The 17496-nt window shown below is 40.5% G+C and overlaps 1 protein-coding gene across 1 annotated transcript in view; it reads left to right on the forward strand.

Moving 5' to 3' along the window:
* Positions 1-274: 274 nt before the first annotated feature.
* The window catches only part of CLVS1 (clavesin 1), a gene marked incomplete at both ends in the record, with an annotated part of 34841 nt that continues 17619 nt past the window's right edge, over positions 275-17496 (forward strand). Inside the window, 2 exons of the mRNA XM_083361229.1 lie at positions 275-663; positions 8379-8553. Of these exons, the coding sequence (XP_083217355.1) occupies positions 275-663; positions 8379-8553 (564 nt within the window). The remainder of the gene's footprint in view (positions 664-8378; positions 8554-17496) is intronic.

Consider the following 17496-nt stretch of genomic DNA (forward strand, 5'->3'; position numbering starts at 1 on the left):
AATGTACTTATTCAATTTTTGTTTATTCACATATGATTACTGATTTTGATATATATATATATATATATATTTGTTTTACAGAAAATGCAAATTTGTACATTGGATGGCTTTCTGGGAATATGAATGGAATTACCTGTGAATTTTTCCCCCACTCAATATAATGCAAGAGATAAATGCACTTGAATGGATCACCACATACTCTTAATTGAATGGGGCCATCGCATATTCTGACCATATTTATAAAGCCAAGGTTAGAAAAGCAACTTTTGAAGACATGACCCATTTGCATACTGGACTCAATCCAGAAATCATAGAGAAAGCCCGTCTGGAACTTAATGAAAACCCAGATGTTTTGCACCAGGATATTCAGCAAGTAAGGGACATGATCATCACAAGACCTGATATTGGATTCTTGCGTACAGATGATGCCTTCATCCTGAGATTTCTCCGAGCCAGAAAGTTTCATCAAACAGATGCCTTCAGATTATTGGCTCAGTATTTTCAATATCGGCAGCTGAATCTGGATATGTTTAAAAATTTCAAGGCTGATGATCCAGGGATCAAACGAGCTCTGATTGATGGTTTCCCAGGAGTGCTAGAAAACCGTGATCACTATGGCAGAAAGATACTTTTGCTCTTTGCAGCCAGTTGGGATCAGAGTAGGTAAATGTAGATAGCATCCTCATCTATTTTAAAATACAACATTCATTAGCAAATAATTGATTATATAATTGACAATCCAAATATTTTGTATTATGAAGCTTATTCAAATGTTGCATTGTTTTGCCAATTATTTGACTGATCTAATATTCAACATGATACATGAAGAATGTGCTTAAGTCTTGCTTCAGAAATGTATTTAATATTTCACATGCATAATTCAGATTTCAACAAAATGTTTATAGGAAATATTGCCTAGTAAAATTAAAGTACTATTAGAATTGAGATGATATATTTTCAAAAACAATCCCTTTTGTAGTCATATTTACACTGTTGCATATTTTATAATATCATAATACAGCTGAACTACAATTGACTGTAATACTGTGTTTCCCTGAAAATAAGACCCAAAACGAAAATAAGCTCTACCATGATTTTTCAGGATGCCCATCTCCAAAGTAAACCCCACTTAAGATCATCAGCCAGACAGACACATTTAGTACCATATAAGACCTAACCAGAAAATAAGCCCTAATATGTCTTTTGGAACAAAAATAATAATATAAGACCCTATCTTATTTTCGGAAAGACATGATACTGGTGATTCTATATGACTAAAAGAAGTTTTAATAACCCAGATGTTGAGGGAAATTCTTCTTTGCTATAACCAATCTTTCCATAACAGTAGGTCCAATAACTTCTACTTTGTTAACCCAAGATGTCAAATACTTTTAACCATTTGAAATTGAATAGTAAATGGGATAGAAAGAGAAAAGCATTACTGTTATGTGAAAATGAAGAAAGAAGGGAGGGAGGGAGGGAAAATGAAAGGAAGGAAGAAAAAAAGAAAGAAAAAGAAGGAAGGAAAGAAAGAAAGAAAAAGAAAGAAAAGAAAAAGAAATTAATCGGACTAATATTTTTAAACTTTCTGAATATAAATAGGTGTTTAGAAATGGGTTTACCCACAAGGTCTATTAAAATGAAGAGTCATTTTAGTATTGCAAGGTTTCATTAATGGTAAAAACAAAGTTTGCAAAATCTGTTTTAGTTCTATATTGTATTATTATATACATAATGTCATACACAAGGTCAAGACTTCTGTCTGTAGTCTGAACAAAAACATTTGCAACATATTGAATCTTTAATTTAGATAAATGATATTTTGATTAAAACAATATCTTTTAGTCCATTGGATTAATAAAAAATAGTGGTACAGGAAAAAAAACAGCTTTAAACAAAACACTATATTGAAGGGATAAAAGTGCTTATTATGGGTAAAGTCTATTTAATTAATCCAGATCAATGCTCTTTTTTCTGTTTGATGAACCACAAATTACACTTCAAAATAGGAAAAAAGAATCTATGAGAAATAGCAAGAAAAATTTCCATTTCAATCTTTTACTGCCAAGATTAAAACCATTTCACTCTCACTTTTGTGCAGTTTTCAAAGATTTCAGTGGTAAACACAGACATTCATTTTTTTGCCTCTTGCCAAATAGCAAAGACATCATAAATGACAAGATTATAAGAACAGCAAGAAAAATGTTAGCAGACTCCGGAAATTAAAGCCACATGAAAATAGCTCTGTAATCAAGTTTTACAAAGGCTTACCCACACAATCCTTTCTAATACAGAATAGAAGTAAACCATTCTTTCTTTAAGGAATACATTAGTGTTTCTGAAACAAAAAAACTTTAAGATATGTGGACTTTTATTCCCAGAATTTCCCAATCAGCATGCTGGCTGGGAATTCTGGGAGTTGAAGTCCACATATATTAAAGTTTCCAAGGTTGGGAAACACTGAGTTAGATAATACAGATGGATCACATTCCGTGAATTTATTGGTTTTTCCAAATTTGTTTACGGTAGGTACATGTTTTTGAAAAATCTGAAAATTTTAAGTTATTAGAAAATTACCAGAAATATCTTTTGGTTTTTTTTAAGAAACAAAGAAGAGAGAGGTGCATTTGTGTGTTATATATTTATTCTAAGAATGAAAAATATCTATCAATTCCTATCAGATAAGCTCTGGAAAAAGGAAGCCAGTGATAAATTCATGAAAATGCTTTCTGGAGTGATAAAAAGTGATTTCATGTTTGGTTTTGTTAGGCTACAGGATGAATTAGTTCTAATCCTGTCATGATTTGTAGCTTTTCAGCTAAAAGGATCCAGAAAGCTAAGACAAACAGATACTGTGAAATGTGATGAGGTCTCAAGTTAAGAAAGTGGTCTGAAGTAGAGGTATCTGTTTTAAGGATATTCCTGGATCTAGTTTTGTCATTAGATTTCATGGTGTTTGCAATGACCAAGAGTATCTATTTTCAGTTTTAATTGATTTACTATAGTGTAAGAATCTTAGTAATTTCATGTCAATTATTCCACATCTCTTGAAGGTGATGCAGACACTTTAAATCAGAGGTCTTCAAACTTGGCCCTTTTATGACTCATGGACTTCAACTCCCAGAATTCCTCAGCCAGTGTGCCTGGCTGAGGAATTCTGGGAGTTGAAGTCCATGAGTCATAAAAGGGCCGAGTTTGAAGACCCCTGCTTTAAATGATGCAGGCTAATCATGTTCAATGACTGAGCAATGTGTGCAGTTAAGATGATACCATATCAATTCCCCATAATCTCCAAAGACTATCTCCTCCTGAAATTACTGCCAACTACTGCGGATGCTATTTAAGTTCCCAATTAGCTCGGAGCCCAAGTATTCAATGGACCAGTTCTTCTAATGTATATTAACTTATTAAGGTAACTGGTGGAAGGCTTGGTTATGGTGCCATTAATGGACAACATCTGAGTGACTGCTTTTATAATTTTTTGTGTGAAGTACTCTTTGATTTTGAGAACTATAATCCAACACATCTGGCTGGCACTATTTGGGGGAAGACTTTCCAAATCACAAGGAATAATGAAGTTTTTTTTTCTTGAGACAGGAATCATTGCAATTCCTTAAGAAAAGCCTAAATCCTTTATTTATTATAATAAAATATAATTCAGCACCTTGTCCACTTTTTAATAGCTGGGCATAACTATGTGGGCATTATAACACCTCCTTTAATGACCACTCATTCAGTGACTATTCAGATTCATAACAGTCCAACAAGTGGTACTTATATCTGGTTCTTGTATTTACATTTGTGGCAGCATCACTGCAGTCATGTAAATTGTGATTCAGACACGCAGCACCCAGCTGCCAGTTATGACATTGCAGTGGTACAGACTCATGTGATGCCCATTTGTGACCTTCTTTACAAGTTTCCTACAGGCAAAGTCAATGATGAAACTGATTGAAGATTGCAAATCACATGATGTCCTTGCTTAACAATCCATGGTGATTTATTTAATGGCAGCACCTGGAACTATTGGAGTTTCCATTGCTAAATGGTGCAATCATACTTCACAACTGATTCATTTAGAGATGGAAATTCTGGTCCCAATTACCATTGTTAAGGGAGGACTATATGAATCTATTATTTGATTTTCTTTGCAAATATCATGTGTAATCAATTAAATAGAATTAACTCTGCTGATTAAAAATAAAGGTCAGGATTTTTAGAATAAAATGTAAAACATTGCAAATTATGATATTAAAATAAGGATCAACTCCGTAGCCAAGACACTCATCTCCAGAACAAAACACCTAGCTGACGAACAACACCAAAAAACCGAACTACACACTCTCACTAATGTACTAACAGCCAATGGATTCCAAAGAAACACGATTACCAACTTAATCCGAGGAGAGACACCCACAAAAACCCAAGACAGAGAACAAGAAAATGGCAAAGCCCTCCTCCCATACTTAAAAGGGACCACAGACAGAATCAGCAAGGTCCTCCAAAAACACATCAAAACAGCATTCTACACATACAGAAAAATATCCACCATCCTAAGAAACCCCAAGGACATAATTAGCTTAGAAAACCAAGGAGTATACGAAATCCCATGCACCACCTGCCCCACCACATACATCGGACAGACCAACAGAAGAATAAGTGCACGCATTGAAGAGCACAAAAACTCACTCAGAAAAGGAGAACAAACTTCATCCCTGGTCCAACACTTTGAAGCCACGGGACATGAAATTGATTTTAAAAAAACCAAAACTATCGCCAAATTTGAACATTTTAACAACAGAATAATCAGAGAAGCCATTGAAATAGAAAAACGCCCCCACAGCAAACGAGATGATACCTCTCGCCTACCAACCATTTGGAAACCCGCCTTGATTGACAGATGAGTCCCAACCACCAAGAATGATAGACCCAAAGTCATGACAACACCACATGACATCACCACCACACAACCATTCAAAAAGCAAATCCGAACCCACAATGATAACGAGGCACAACCACAAAACAGAAACCTAACTACAGCTGCAACATCAGCCACTTTAAACCCCTCCAAACCACACAATAAGCAAACTGACACCCACTATAAAAACATGGCACCACCACAAACACGAAGCCGAACAAAAGCAGCACAACTCACCAGCTCAGGTCTAAGGCTGGCAGCTGAGACCAGCCCATCCACTCAAAACACACCCCCACCCAATCAGAACACACCCACCATTCAAAACACACTCCCACCCAATCAGAACACACTTACTCCCCCACCCAATCAGAGCACACCTCCACCCACAGAACACACCCCCTCTGGCAGTTTAAAAAAGAGGAACAAACAGCCACATGCTTCTCCCAGAAGAAGGAAGCAGAAGCCACCAGCCTGATGATGACGGATGGGATTCCGTCGAAACGTCGCCCCTACACCTTTAGTTCTACGCGGGGAAAAACCCGAATAACCAAAGATCCATATATATATGGACGAGGCCCAACCACCAAGAATGATACCAGACCCAAACTCATGATAACATCACATGACATCACCACCACACAACCATTCAAAAAGCAAATCCGAACCCACAACGATAAAGACACACAACCACAAAACAGAAACCTAACTACAGCTGCAACATCAGCCACTTTAAACCCCTCCAAACCACACAATAAGCAAACTGACACCCACTATAAAAACATGGCACCACCACAAACACGAAGCCGAACAAAAGCAGCACAACTCACCAGCTCAGTTCTGGAGCTGGCAGCTGAGACCAGCCCATCCACTCAGAACACCCCCCCACCCAATCAGAACACACCCACCATTCAAAACACACTCCCACCCAATCAGAACACACTTGGTCCCCTACCCAATCAGAGCACACCTCCACAGAACACACCCCCTCTGGCAGTTTAAAAAAGAGGAACTAACAGCCACATGCTTCTCCCAGAAGAAGGAAGCTAAAGCCTGATGATGACGGATGGGACTCCGTCGAAACGTTGCGCCCACACCTTTAGTTCTACGCGGGGAAAAACCCGAAAAACCAAGGATCCACATACAGGCACCCGCGAAAACCTCAGAAAACATATATATATATATGCAAATTATTCAAATTGCTAATAAAGAATTTGGGGAGGCAATTTGCAATTAGCAATTTGAATAATTTGCACAAATAATGAGCTGTCATAGTTGACTATATCCTGTGGATAAGCCTTGAGACAGGCCAAAGCAGGAATGAAAGAGTTAATTAGCAAGGTGCTTTCACAAAGCCTTGACAAATACTTTATATATATATATATATATATATATATATATATATATATATATATATATATATATATATATATATATATATATATATATGTGTGTGTGTGTGTGTGTGTGTGTGTGTGTGTGTGTGTGTGTGTGTGTGTGTGTGTTGATATATAATACAAATTGTAAACATGATGTAGGAGATGACCAGGCTGACCCTGGGAGAGGGATCAAGTGCATTATCAGTCTTGAATCACCACCCACCTTGAATTCTGTTGATTCTTGTCCATTACCAATTTGCTTTGACTGTTATTAGTTCAGCTACTTGTATAGCAGGGGTGTTAAACTGCCAGCCTGCAGTGAAGTTAAAATTGGAAGGTAGTAAGAAAAAAGAAAGAAAGAAAGAAAATTACTTCCTGAATTATTGAAAAGTGATATGAAAGAATCTCCAAACAGAAATGAATGGTGCTGACAGCATATTTCCAAAAAATGTGAACTTTTGTCTACCTGAATATTTTATAAACCATTAATAAGCTATGAATGCAAGGTTTTGAAAAGTACTTTCTGCCTGCAGCAAAGGCCTAACTCAATCTGTCAGCCAATTATGTAGCTGGGTATTGTAAACTATTTAATTAGCAGCTGTGCTGGTGTTAATTAGGCAAGCAGTAGGCATGATTTGATTTATAAATGAAATTCATCAAGCTGTCTCTTTAAATTATACTGGTGGGACAGGGCAGGGAGGAAAAAGGAGGAAAAAAGAGAGAAAGAGAAAGAGAGGGAAATTTAATTCAATCATTCCAACTTTTAGATGAATTTTTGTTCTACTACTAATTGGAAAAATTTCTCTATCCAATGTTTCATTAAAAACTAAATGGGACAAACTTGCACCCTGAAAGTGGGACAATTTATGAGGTAAAGGTATTGGGGTGAACAGTGATTACCATTTTGTTGTCACTTTGTTAAAATTGTATTGAAGTTATTTTTCTTGATTTGGACAGCAGTGATAGAATTCCTCATAGCATTTCTCTTTTGGGTGCGGCAATTCCCTCCATTACCATTATGAAATATTCTGCCACAGTTCCAAAATGCATTGCATAAAAAAATGAAGCCCATATATGTATATAGGCAGACAGACAGACAGACAGACAGAATTAAAACTTTCAACAAAATTCATTCTTTAAAAGTTCCCTGACCCTACAATTCTTCATCAATTTGCAGATGGATTTTTTGTTTAATGAGATATCTGATGTTATTAGTTACAAGGATAAAATTGAATTGACTATTCTAATTCATTGACCAGAATACCAATTTGTCCACTTATCTATTAACTCATATACTTTTATCACATATATTATTGGGTAAGATGTCATTTCGATGGGATTCCACCTGAGCCTGCCTAGAACTAGTCCAATTTAGGTCTGAAAGCCTTATTGCTAAGCTTGTTGTGTTAGCAAGAAAGATGTGGAAGGACAGAAGACATAACTGGAAATAGCTTTACTTACTCCATTAATTACAGTCCACTGACTGTTTCTAAAAAGTTTAACTTAATGTATAATATAATAATTATATTATTGCCATAATTTTATGATTTCTTGAACACATAGCTTTGAGGGTAGCAATTCCGATGATCAGGAGATAAAAATCTAGTACAAGGAACCACATTTATTTATGCCAGAAGATTAAAGTTAAAAAGTATTAAAAGTAAATTCTAGTATCATTAGCTCTGGTGGGAAGAAAATAACATTTCCTAGCCCTATAATTACTATATTTTTTCCTTATTCCTGACTTCTGTTTTGATATCCAAACACTATTTTCTTTTTGCTTTGGAAAATTCTATGGTTCATGGGACTCTCAATGCTCTCTATGGTTCATGGGGCTCTCAAAATACTTTGTATTAGTTGTTATATTTTAACATTCTAACAATGCTTATTATACGTAATAATGAGAAGGAACTCCAGAAATAACTTTGCACAGGTTCAAAGAAGCAATTCTTTGCCACAATTCCTACTGGTAGAAAATGAGCTGCATTTGTCTAGTGCCAGAAAAGCAAGTGGTTTTTTTTGTGTGTTTGTTTGCTTGCTTCCAACTTATGAAAAATGATTTTTCTCTTTTCTCCCATTCCTAGAAATTCCTTCATAGATATTTTACGTGCTATTCTTTTGTCCTTGGAAGTTCTGATTGAAGATCAAGAGCTTCAGATAAATGGCTTCATTCTAATTATAGACTGGAGTAATTTTTCTTTCAAGCAAGCCTCCAAATTGACTCCTTCCACCCTCAAACTGGCCATTGAAGGGTTGCAGGTATGTAGCACAGAAGAAAGTGTAATACCTTGAGAATGCCTTGAGTTGTTTTTTTCCCTTTCCCCCCCCAGGAATACTGTTGTCAAGTACAGAAACAATTAAAAAATCAATAGAAAATCATGTTGAAACTTGAGGCATACTTAAGAATTTCAGATGTTTGTTTCAGTGAAACAGTGAGCCATTTTTACCACAGGACTGTACTGCATGCAGCAGCAATTAGAAATGTTTAGAGATTTGAGATTTAATCCATGGGACTTCCGGGGGATTAATAATTTGCAACATCTGCCAGACAAAATATATACCACACATATACAGAATGTCTGCATATGTGCCGAATGAAGGATAAAATAAGTATCCAGAGACAGAGTTTAGCATCAGACTGAATTATCGTAAGGCCAAATGGCTTTTTAAAAATAAAATAAAATAAAACAAAACAAAAACAAATCCAAACTATTAAAGTCAGAGCTTGGGTGGAGATGTTGCCTATGTTTACATCCAGAAATAAGTGAACAGATATTCCTAGAATACTGGGAACAACATATGTAGTTTGCTTTTAAATATCAGATTCTGACAATAATAGTATTTGAACTACAGTGCTTTTTCAGCCAAAAGCAATTTAAGGGATATTAGCAAAAGAAACGCTGAATGTACAAGCAAATTTTATTCAGTTCAGAAAAGTTTGCATCACTAAGTGCTTTCAGAATAGCCAATCTGGGGTTCTTGGTACTTTCTGAGCTTGGTGGTTTTATTGCAGACATTTCATTACCAATCTAGGCAACATGATCAGTACTAGAAGGGAGTGGGATTTGATCTTATTTTTATATGCTAGTATATAAAATACTAGTGTGTAAAAATAAGAGCATTTTGTATACTTTTTATATACCGTATATTCTCTGACTACCAATCTTTCCTGCAATACTATCCCCACTCCTTCAGGGATGTCTAATTTGCCATAATTCTGATGGGAAGTCTCTAAATTATTGTATTCTAATAGCTAAGCAATATTGATTAATATTCCTAAACAGCTGCAACTATCCAGAATTTGCTCAGTTCATCTAATATTCATAAAAAGTACTTAGTTTATCTAACATTAAGATGCCATTAAGTTAAAATCAGGCATGTTTAAATGTTCTATCTCTGACACACTGAATAATAATATTATATAATATAATAATATAATAATATAAAATATAAATATAAAATATAATATAAAATATAATAATATTTTTTGAATATTATATATACTATGACTATATGTATATGATTATATGACTATATTTACTATGTTATTCATTTGATGTAATAGCCTTTCAGGAAACCTGGTTAACCAAAGTGGATGAACCAGTACAACTGCCAGGCTTTCAGGGATGGGCTTCCCCAGCTCAAAAAACAAAGGGAGACCCTCTGGTGGGTTATGCATTCTCATAAAGCAAGAATTGCAATGGCAAGGGAGAAACTATACAACGAAGACAAGTATTCGTATTTTCTAGCTGTTAAATTTGGATATAAAGAGTTTGAGTTAATACTGGTAAATGTGTATATTCCTCCAAACACATAACAGTGTTATAACTCCAAATAGTGGATGGGTCTGGAAGTCATTCTAGATGATATATATTCTATATTATTCACTTATGTTGGATTCCATAAGGATAAGGACCTCTCTCCTAGAAGTGTGGTTCTGCTGCTTGATGTTAATAATTATGTAATATTCAAAAAAGCTACACTTTACTACAGTAATACACAGTAATACTGGAATAATGGTTTCTCTTTTTCCCTGATAAATTTCCTTGTTGGGAGGAATGTTGTGTGTATAATAGATGATAGCTATACTATAGTAACATTATTGCATGTGTGTATGTGTGTGTGTTTGTACACAATTGGGTTCTTCATTAGACTGATTTTTTCCCAATGTTAAGTTGCAGTCCAAAATTGATTAGTAGGAAATGAGCCCTTTTGTGCAGAAAGTTACTATTTGCCTCTGTCTTATTTAATTTATTCCCCAATGTTAGTTAAATGTTACATTTTGCTCTAGATGTAAGAAGAGCAAACTAGCTACACTTTGCATAAACAGTTGATTAGTATGTAGGCAATGTTACCATGATTTTTAAACAAATTATGCATAATAATAGTCTGTAGTTTTTATATCATCAATAATAAAGGTTCACTGGGTTTTAAAAGCAAACATTTATTTATTATGCTTCTAAACATATGCCCAACATCCTTGTTGTGAGTGTTGAGTCCTAAAGTATTTTAAAAGCAGATAATGTAAACCTATGATTCCTCTAATTTTGGAGCATAAATCTACTCATTGGAAGTTTCCAATTAGCTGTTGCAATGTGCTTTATTCAACACCAAGTGTTTGTGTAATTAATAATTTTAATTTTGGATCAACACAGAATTCAAAATGTCAGTTATGCTGATTTTCTGTGTGTATAGAGCCCTTTTGTATGTGGGGCGGGGGAATATATAGCAATCCTATTCTGTCCATCCTATCACTTCTGAAAAGACAGCTGATTTCAATTTAAATCTGCTGCATGTAAGCTCAGCCTTTGCAGTCTTAAAAACCAATGATTGAAGGATAGAAGAGTGAATTATACTTCTCTTTGGTTTAAGGCTAATAGTAGTTTTGGAACCTTTTGTTTGGACAAAGGTTTAAAAACTCTGCTGTTCCACAGTTCAACCAACAGCTATTAAAAGTAAAGCTTTCTTCAGGTGAAGTTGCTCGTGTCATTTATATTTTGTTTAGCATCTGAATTATGCAGATACGTTCTCTATATAGCAATGTATTGAATAGTAATAAGCTTCTTGCCAGGAACAGCATTTGAAATAAATTTATTGTTCTTGGCTTTACCAAAGGCACAGGAAAATATGCACGCTTGTGCATTTTATTGTTATGCCTGTCACATTCTCAGTATAACATCTCTGTGCCAAGTGTTACTCTGGAATGCTTTGTTCTAGATGCTTGTCAACTTTAAAAGATTTGTTTTTAAAATGTCAGTATCAGAAGGACATTGGAATGTTGAGAAATTGTATGTTTTATTACATGGTTTTTAAAAAACCACACATTAATCTTTATCACTTAAAATTGTAACTTTATAGAAAGGGCTTCATGAGCTCTTATAAGATGCGAGAAGATGCTGGAATAATTAGCTATTAGCTATTGATACCCTGCTTAAGGAAACAAATCCTTCAAAGAGGCTTACGTAACTTACTTATGATAGTTACTTGAGGAGGGAAGAAAATGGGCAGCTGGAATTAGCACAACATTTCATTGCCTTTTTTTCTGTGCTTACATTGCAATGCTTTTCAGAAATCCTTTATAATTGTTCCTTGAATGGTGTAATCCTTCATATTTAGATTGTTTAATGGTGAAGTGAAGAAGGCAGAAATCAGTCTTGTTGAGAAAGAAAAATGGAAGAATGGAAGCAATAGTGTTTTCTCTTTCACAAACTGTTTATATATGCATATGCATGATTGGGAATGGCGGCAGACGGATGAACAGAGGACCATATTGAAATTTGGGATCGCGCCCCCGCTATCTTTGAGCGGTGGTGCGCTCCGACCCTCTGGCTTCATCCTGCTTCTCCGGGGGTGGGGGAGGACAGGTACCTGAGCCCAGGCTGGTTTATTTGAATGCCAGATCTGTGGTGAATAAAGCTCCCCTCATCCGGGATTTGATTGAGGAGGAAGGCACAGACCTGGCATGCATTACGTAAACTTGGTTGGGCCCAGAGGGAGGAGTCCCTTTAATTGAGTTATGCCCACCAGGTTTCCGTGTGCTTCACCAGCCTCGGGCTCAGGGTAGGGGTGGAGGGTGGCAGTTGTTATTAAGGAGGCCCTTTGTCCGCGGGAGGCCACTGCCCCTCAGATAGGCGGATGTGAGTCCCTCCTCCTGAGATGGGGCCCTGGGGGTCAGTTGGGCCTGTTGCTCACTTACCTTTCTCCCATCTGCGTGGCAATGGCACTGCCCGGGCTACTTGACGCTCTCTTGGGGCTGGCGATTGAGTTTCCCAGACTCATGGTTCTGGGGGATTTTAACCTGTCTTCCCTGGGTAGCGCATTGGGGGTGGCCTGAGATTTCATGGCTTCCATGATGGCCATGGACCTGACCCAGATTATTCAGGGTCCGACTCATGAGGGGGGAAACACGCCTGACCTTATTTTTATCTCTGGGCAGTGGCTTAATGGTCTGGGTGGGGTTACTCCAACCTCTCAACCCCTTTCATGGACAGACCATTATCTCCTGCAGCTGGGCCTCCGTCATGCCACCCCCCACTGCTGGGAGACGGAACCGACCAGGTGGTTCCGCCCCAGGCGCCTGATGGACCCAGATAGGTTCCAGACGGCACTTGGACTGATTCCTGCCTCCCTTTCCCACAGCCCGGTCGAGACCTTAGTTGACACCTGGTAAAGGGCTGCTTCGGAGGCTCTCGACTGCATTGTGCCTTTGCGGCCTCTGACCTGGTGCAGATCCCAGTTGGCCCCTTGGTTTTCCATGGACCTGCAGGAGATGAAGAGCCGGAGGAGGGGCCTAGAGAGCATTTGGAGGTCCAGTCATTTCGAGTCTGACCGAACACAGTTAAGATCCTTTTCTAGATCTTACCTTGTGCCAATGGAGGTGGCGAAGCGTGCTCACTTCGCCGCCCTCATTGCGTCCACATATAACCGCCCAGCTGCCCTGTTTAGGGTGACCCCTTTTAAATCAGGGGACAGGGGAGGACCCCTTGCAGGGACAGGCCGAGGAGTTTAGTCAGCATCTGCTGGATAAAATTGCTCAGATTCAGGCTGGTCTGGGCTCTGACTGGGCAGTATTTGATGAGGGGGAAGCTATGGGTTTGGCCAATAACATTTGGAAGGAGTTTGATCCTGTGACTCCGGATGAAGTGAACAGGATCATGGGGAAATTAAGTGCCACCACGTGTTTGTTGGACCCATGTCCCTCCTGGCTGGTTTATGCGGCTCGGGAGGTTACACGAGGCTGGCTCCTGGCAGTTATTAATGCTTCCTTGAGTGAGGGGTGCTTCCCTGCCGCCTTGAAGGAGGCGGTGGTGAGGCCCCTCCTCAAGAAACCTGACTTGGATCCAGCTATTTTAAATAACTTTCGTCTTGTCTCCAACCTTCACTTCCTTACAAAGGTTGTTGAGAGCGTGGTGGCACAGCAGCTCCCTTTGGTCCTGGAGGAAACTGAGTATCTGGACCCATACCAATCGGGTTTCAGGCCCGGGTACAGCATGGAGACGGCATTGGTCGCACTGGTGGATGATCTATGGCGGGCCTGAGATAGGGGTTATTCCTCTGTCCTGGTCCTATTAGATCTCTCAGCAGCTTTTGATACCATCAACCATGGTATCTTGCTGCGACGTCTTGAGGGGTTGGGAGTGGGAGGCACCATTTTACGGTGGTTCTCCTCCTACCTCTCGGGCCGTTCGCAGACGGTGTTGGCAGAAGGGCAGAGGTCAACCCCGAGGCCCCTTAGTTGTGGGGTGCCTCAGGGGTCGGTCCTCTTGCCCCTCCTGTTCAACATCTATATGAAGCCACTGGGTGAGATCATCCATGGTTTCGGGGTGAGGTATGATCAATATGCTGATGATACCCAGCTTTTCATCTCCACCCTGAACCAACCCAGTGATGCCCTCGACGTGATGTCCCATTGCCTGGAAGTGGTATGGATCTGGATGGGGAAGAACAGGCTCCAGCTCAATCCGGCCAAGACTGAGTGGCTTTACGTACCGGCATCTCGTTTAGTCCAAGAGGTTCCATCTTTGGTTATGGGAGGAGAGGTGTTACCTCCCATTGATAGGGCGCGCAACTTAGGCGTCCTCCTGGATACATGACTCAGTTTTGAAGATCATATAGGAGTTGTGGCCAGGGGGTCATTTGCCCAGGTTCGCCTGGTGCACCAGTTGCACCCCTATCTGGACCGAGATGCCCTACGTACGGTCACTCACGCACTCGTTACCTCCCGTATAGATTACTGCAATGCTTTCTACATGGGGCTGCCCTTGAAGACCACTCGGAGGCTCCAGCTAGTGCAGAATACAGCCGTGCGGGTAGTGATGGGAGCATCCCAATACTCCCATATTACACCCCTCCTGCGTGAGCTGAATTGGTTACTGGTTGCCCTCCGGGTGAGATTTAAGGTGCTGGTACTTACCTTTAAAGCCCTACATGGCCTAGGCCCGGGATATTTGCAGGACCGTCTGCTGCTGGGAATGACTTCCCATTGCCCGGTGTGCTCACACAGGGAGGGTCTCCTCAGGGTGCCGTCGGCTAGACAATGTCGGCTGGCGACCCCCAGGGAGAGGGCCTTTTCTGTGGGAGCACCAGCCCTGTGGAACCAACTTCCCCTTGAGCTCCGGATGGCCCCGGATCTTCGGTCCTTTTGCCGCAGCCTTAAAACATTCCTTTTCCATCAGGCTTACCTGGACTGATGACAGGGATTTTAAAAATGTTTTTAATTTTATTATTGGGGCTGCTAGTTTAATTCTTTTTTAACTTTTGTATTATTGTATTTTTTATTGTTGTTAGCTGCCCTGAGTCCTTCAGGAGATAGGGTGGCATATAAGTCCCAAAAATAAATAAATAAATTTTCTCTCTGCCTGTGCAATTATCTTCATTCAGAAATATGTACTATATGATGCTACTTTCAGGGATAGATTATATTTTGAGGGCAAAGGTTTGTTCTCTGACCTTGTGGGTTGGTTTCTGAACATTTTGTTACTGGGGTAGATAACATCTTCAGCAGAATTTAGGGCAGGGGTGGCGAACCTATGGCACGCATGTCACAGGCGGCACGCAGAGCCATCCCTGTGGGCACGTGCGCCATCAGCCAAAGAGGGAGGTGGGGCCAGGCTGCCCTGCCCCTCTTGTGCTCCTCCGCTCTTGCTCTCTTTCTCTCTGCACTGAGAGTCAGGGAGCAGCTGCAAGAGCTGGGCGGATCCAGGCTGGATGGTGGAGGCAGCTGCAGCACGAGCCTAGGTAAGCCGCTGGAGCGATTTCACACACCCACACAGCTGATCAGGGAAGCAGAGGCCTTTTCGAAGCCTCTGGAGTTTACATCCATGGCTGTGGGGCAATTGTGCGGTGCACCAGCAGCCTGATCTGGGTTCCAGAGGTCTGCAAAAGACCTCTGCCCCATGGATCTAGGGCTGCACAATGATTTTGTGCCCTCCCCACTGCCAATCCAGGCCACTGAGGCACCACAAAGTGCCCCACAGCCATGGATGCGAGCTCCAGAGGCTTCAAAAATGCTTCTGCTGCCCAGATCTAGGGCTGCAGAGCAATTTTGCTCCCACCCCATGGCTGATCTGGGCAGCAGAAGCATTTTCAAAGCTTCTGGACCTCGCATCCATGGTCGTGGGGCAATTTTACAATGCTCCATTGACCCGATCCAGGCATTGGAGACCCAGATCTATGGCTTTAGAGTGATTTCCCCCCCCAACAGCCAATCTGGGCAGCAGAAGCATTTTTGAAGCTTCTGGAGCTTGCATCCATGGCTGTGGGGCGATTTTACAATGCTCCAGCGGCCCAATCCAGGCATCAGAGGCCTGCAAAATGCTTCTGCTGCTCTAGGGCTGCAGAGTGATTTTGCTCCCCCCCCAATGGCTGATCTGGGCAGCAGAAGCATTTTTGAAGCTTCTGGAGCTTGCATCCATGGCCATAGGGCAATTTTACAATGCTCCAGTGGCCCAATCTGGGCATCAGAGGCCTGCAAAATGCTTCTGCTGCTCTAGGGCTGCAGAGCGATTTTGTTCCCCCCCCCTCAGCTGATTTGGGTAGCAGAAGGATTTTGCAGGCCTCTGATGCCCAGATCGGGCCACTGGAGCATTGTAAAATCACCCCATGGCCATGGATGCGAGCTCCAGAAGCTTCAAAAATGCTTCTGCTGCCCAGCAGCCATAGGGTGGGAGCAAAATTGCTCTGCAGCCGTAGATCTGGGCAGCAGAAGCATTTTTGAAGTCTCTGGAGCTCGCATCTATGGCTGTGGGGTGTTTTGTGGTGCCTCAGTGGCCTGAATCGGCAGTGGGGAGGATGCAAAATCCTGTGCAGCCCTAGATCCATGGGGCAGAGATTGAGCCAGCAGGGAAGCAAAATTGTGGGGAAAGAAAAGCATTGCAAAGTAAGCAATTTTACAAAAAAGGGATCTCTCTCTCTGTCTCTCTCACACACACGTCCCCATCCCCTTTAATATGTCTTCCCCACACACTTTAATATCTTCTCCCATCCCCTTTAATATCATGTCTTCCCCCACCCCTTTAATATCTCTTCTCCCACCCCCTTTAATATCAAGTCTTCCCCCACCCCTTTAATATCATGTCTTCCCCCACCCCCTTTAGTATCTCTCACCCACCCCCTTTAATATCATGTCTTCCCCCACCCCCTTTAATATCAGTGAGGCTTGAGGCTTCCGGTTTGAGTGCAGGGAGCTTCAGGACGCGCAGGAACAGTCTGCTTCCTGCCGTCCGTTCTTTCTTTTTTAGAGGATCCTGAAAAGGGTCAAAAATCTCCCTGGAAGGGCGACTACCACGAGAAGGCCTTCCCTGTGATTGCGGAAGGGCAGCAGCCCTCCGCTTGAATCCAGGACAGCTCCTTTGGCCCGAAGAAGAAGAGACCAGCCATAAAGATGGCCGATCATTAAGCCGCTCTCTGCTGAAAGCCAAAAGCACTACTTAGCAGTAAGAAGCAATCTGGAGGACCTGGGTGAGACTTTACCTTTCTTACTCCCTTAACTATTTTCCTGTGGGACTATCCTGAAATTTTCTTTCCCCACTTTTTGAAAAAAAACAAACAGTGAATATTTACTCTGGGAACAAATCTTAAAGCGTTAAAGAAAATCAAGTAATTCAGCAAAGAAATTAAGTAATTTTATCTGTATTTACTAAAAAGCTCCTATTTTTTGGTGGGGATCAACTACCCTATTTCCTCTCTAAGCTGTGAATTATG

Source organism: Vipera ursinii (assembly GCF_947247035.1).
Source record: "Vipera ursinii genome assembly, chromosome: 3".
Classification (NCBI taxonomy): Eukaryota; Metazoa; Chordata; class Lepidosauria; order Squamata; family Viperidae; genus Vipera; species Vipera ursinii.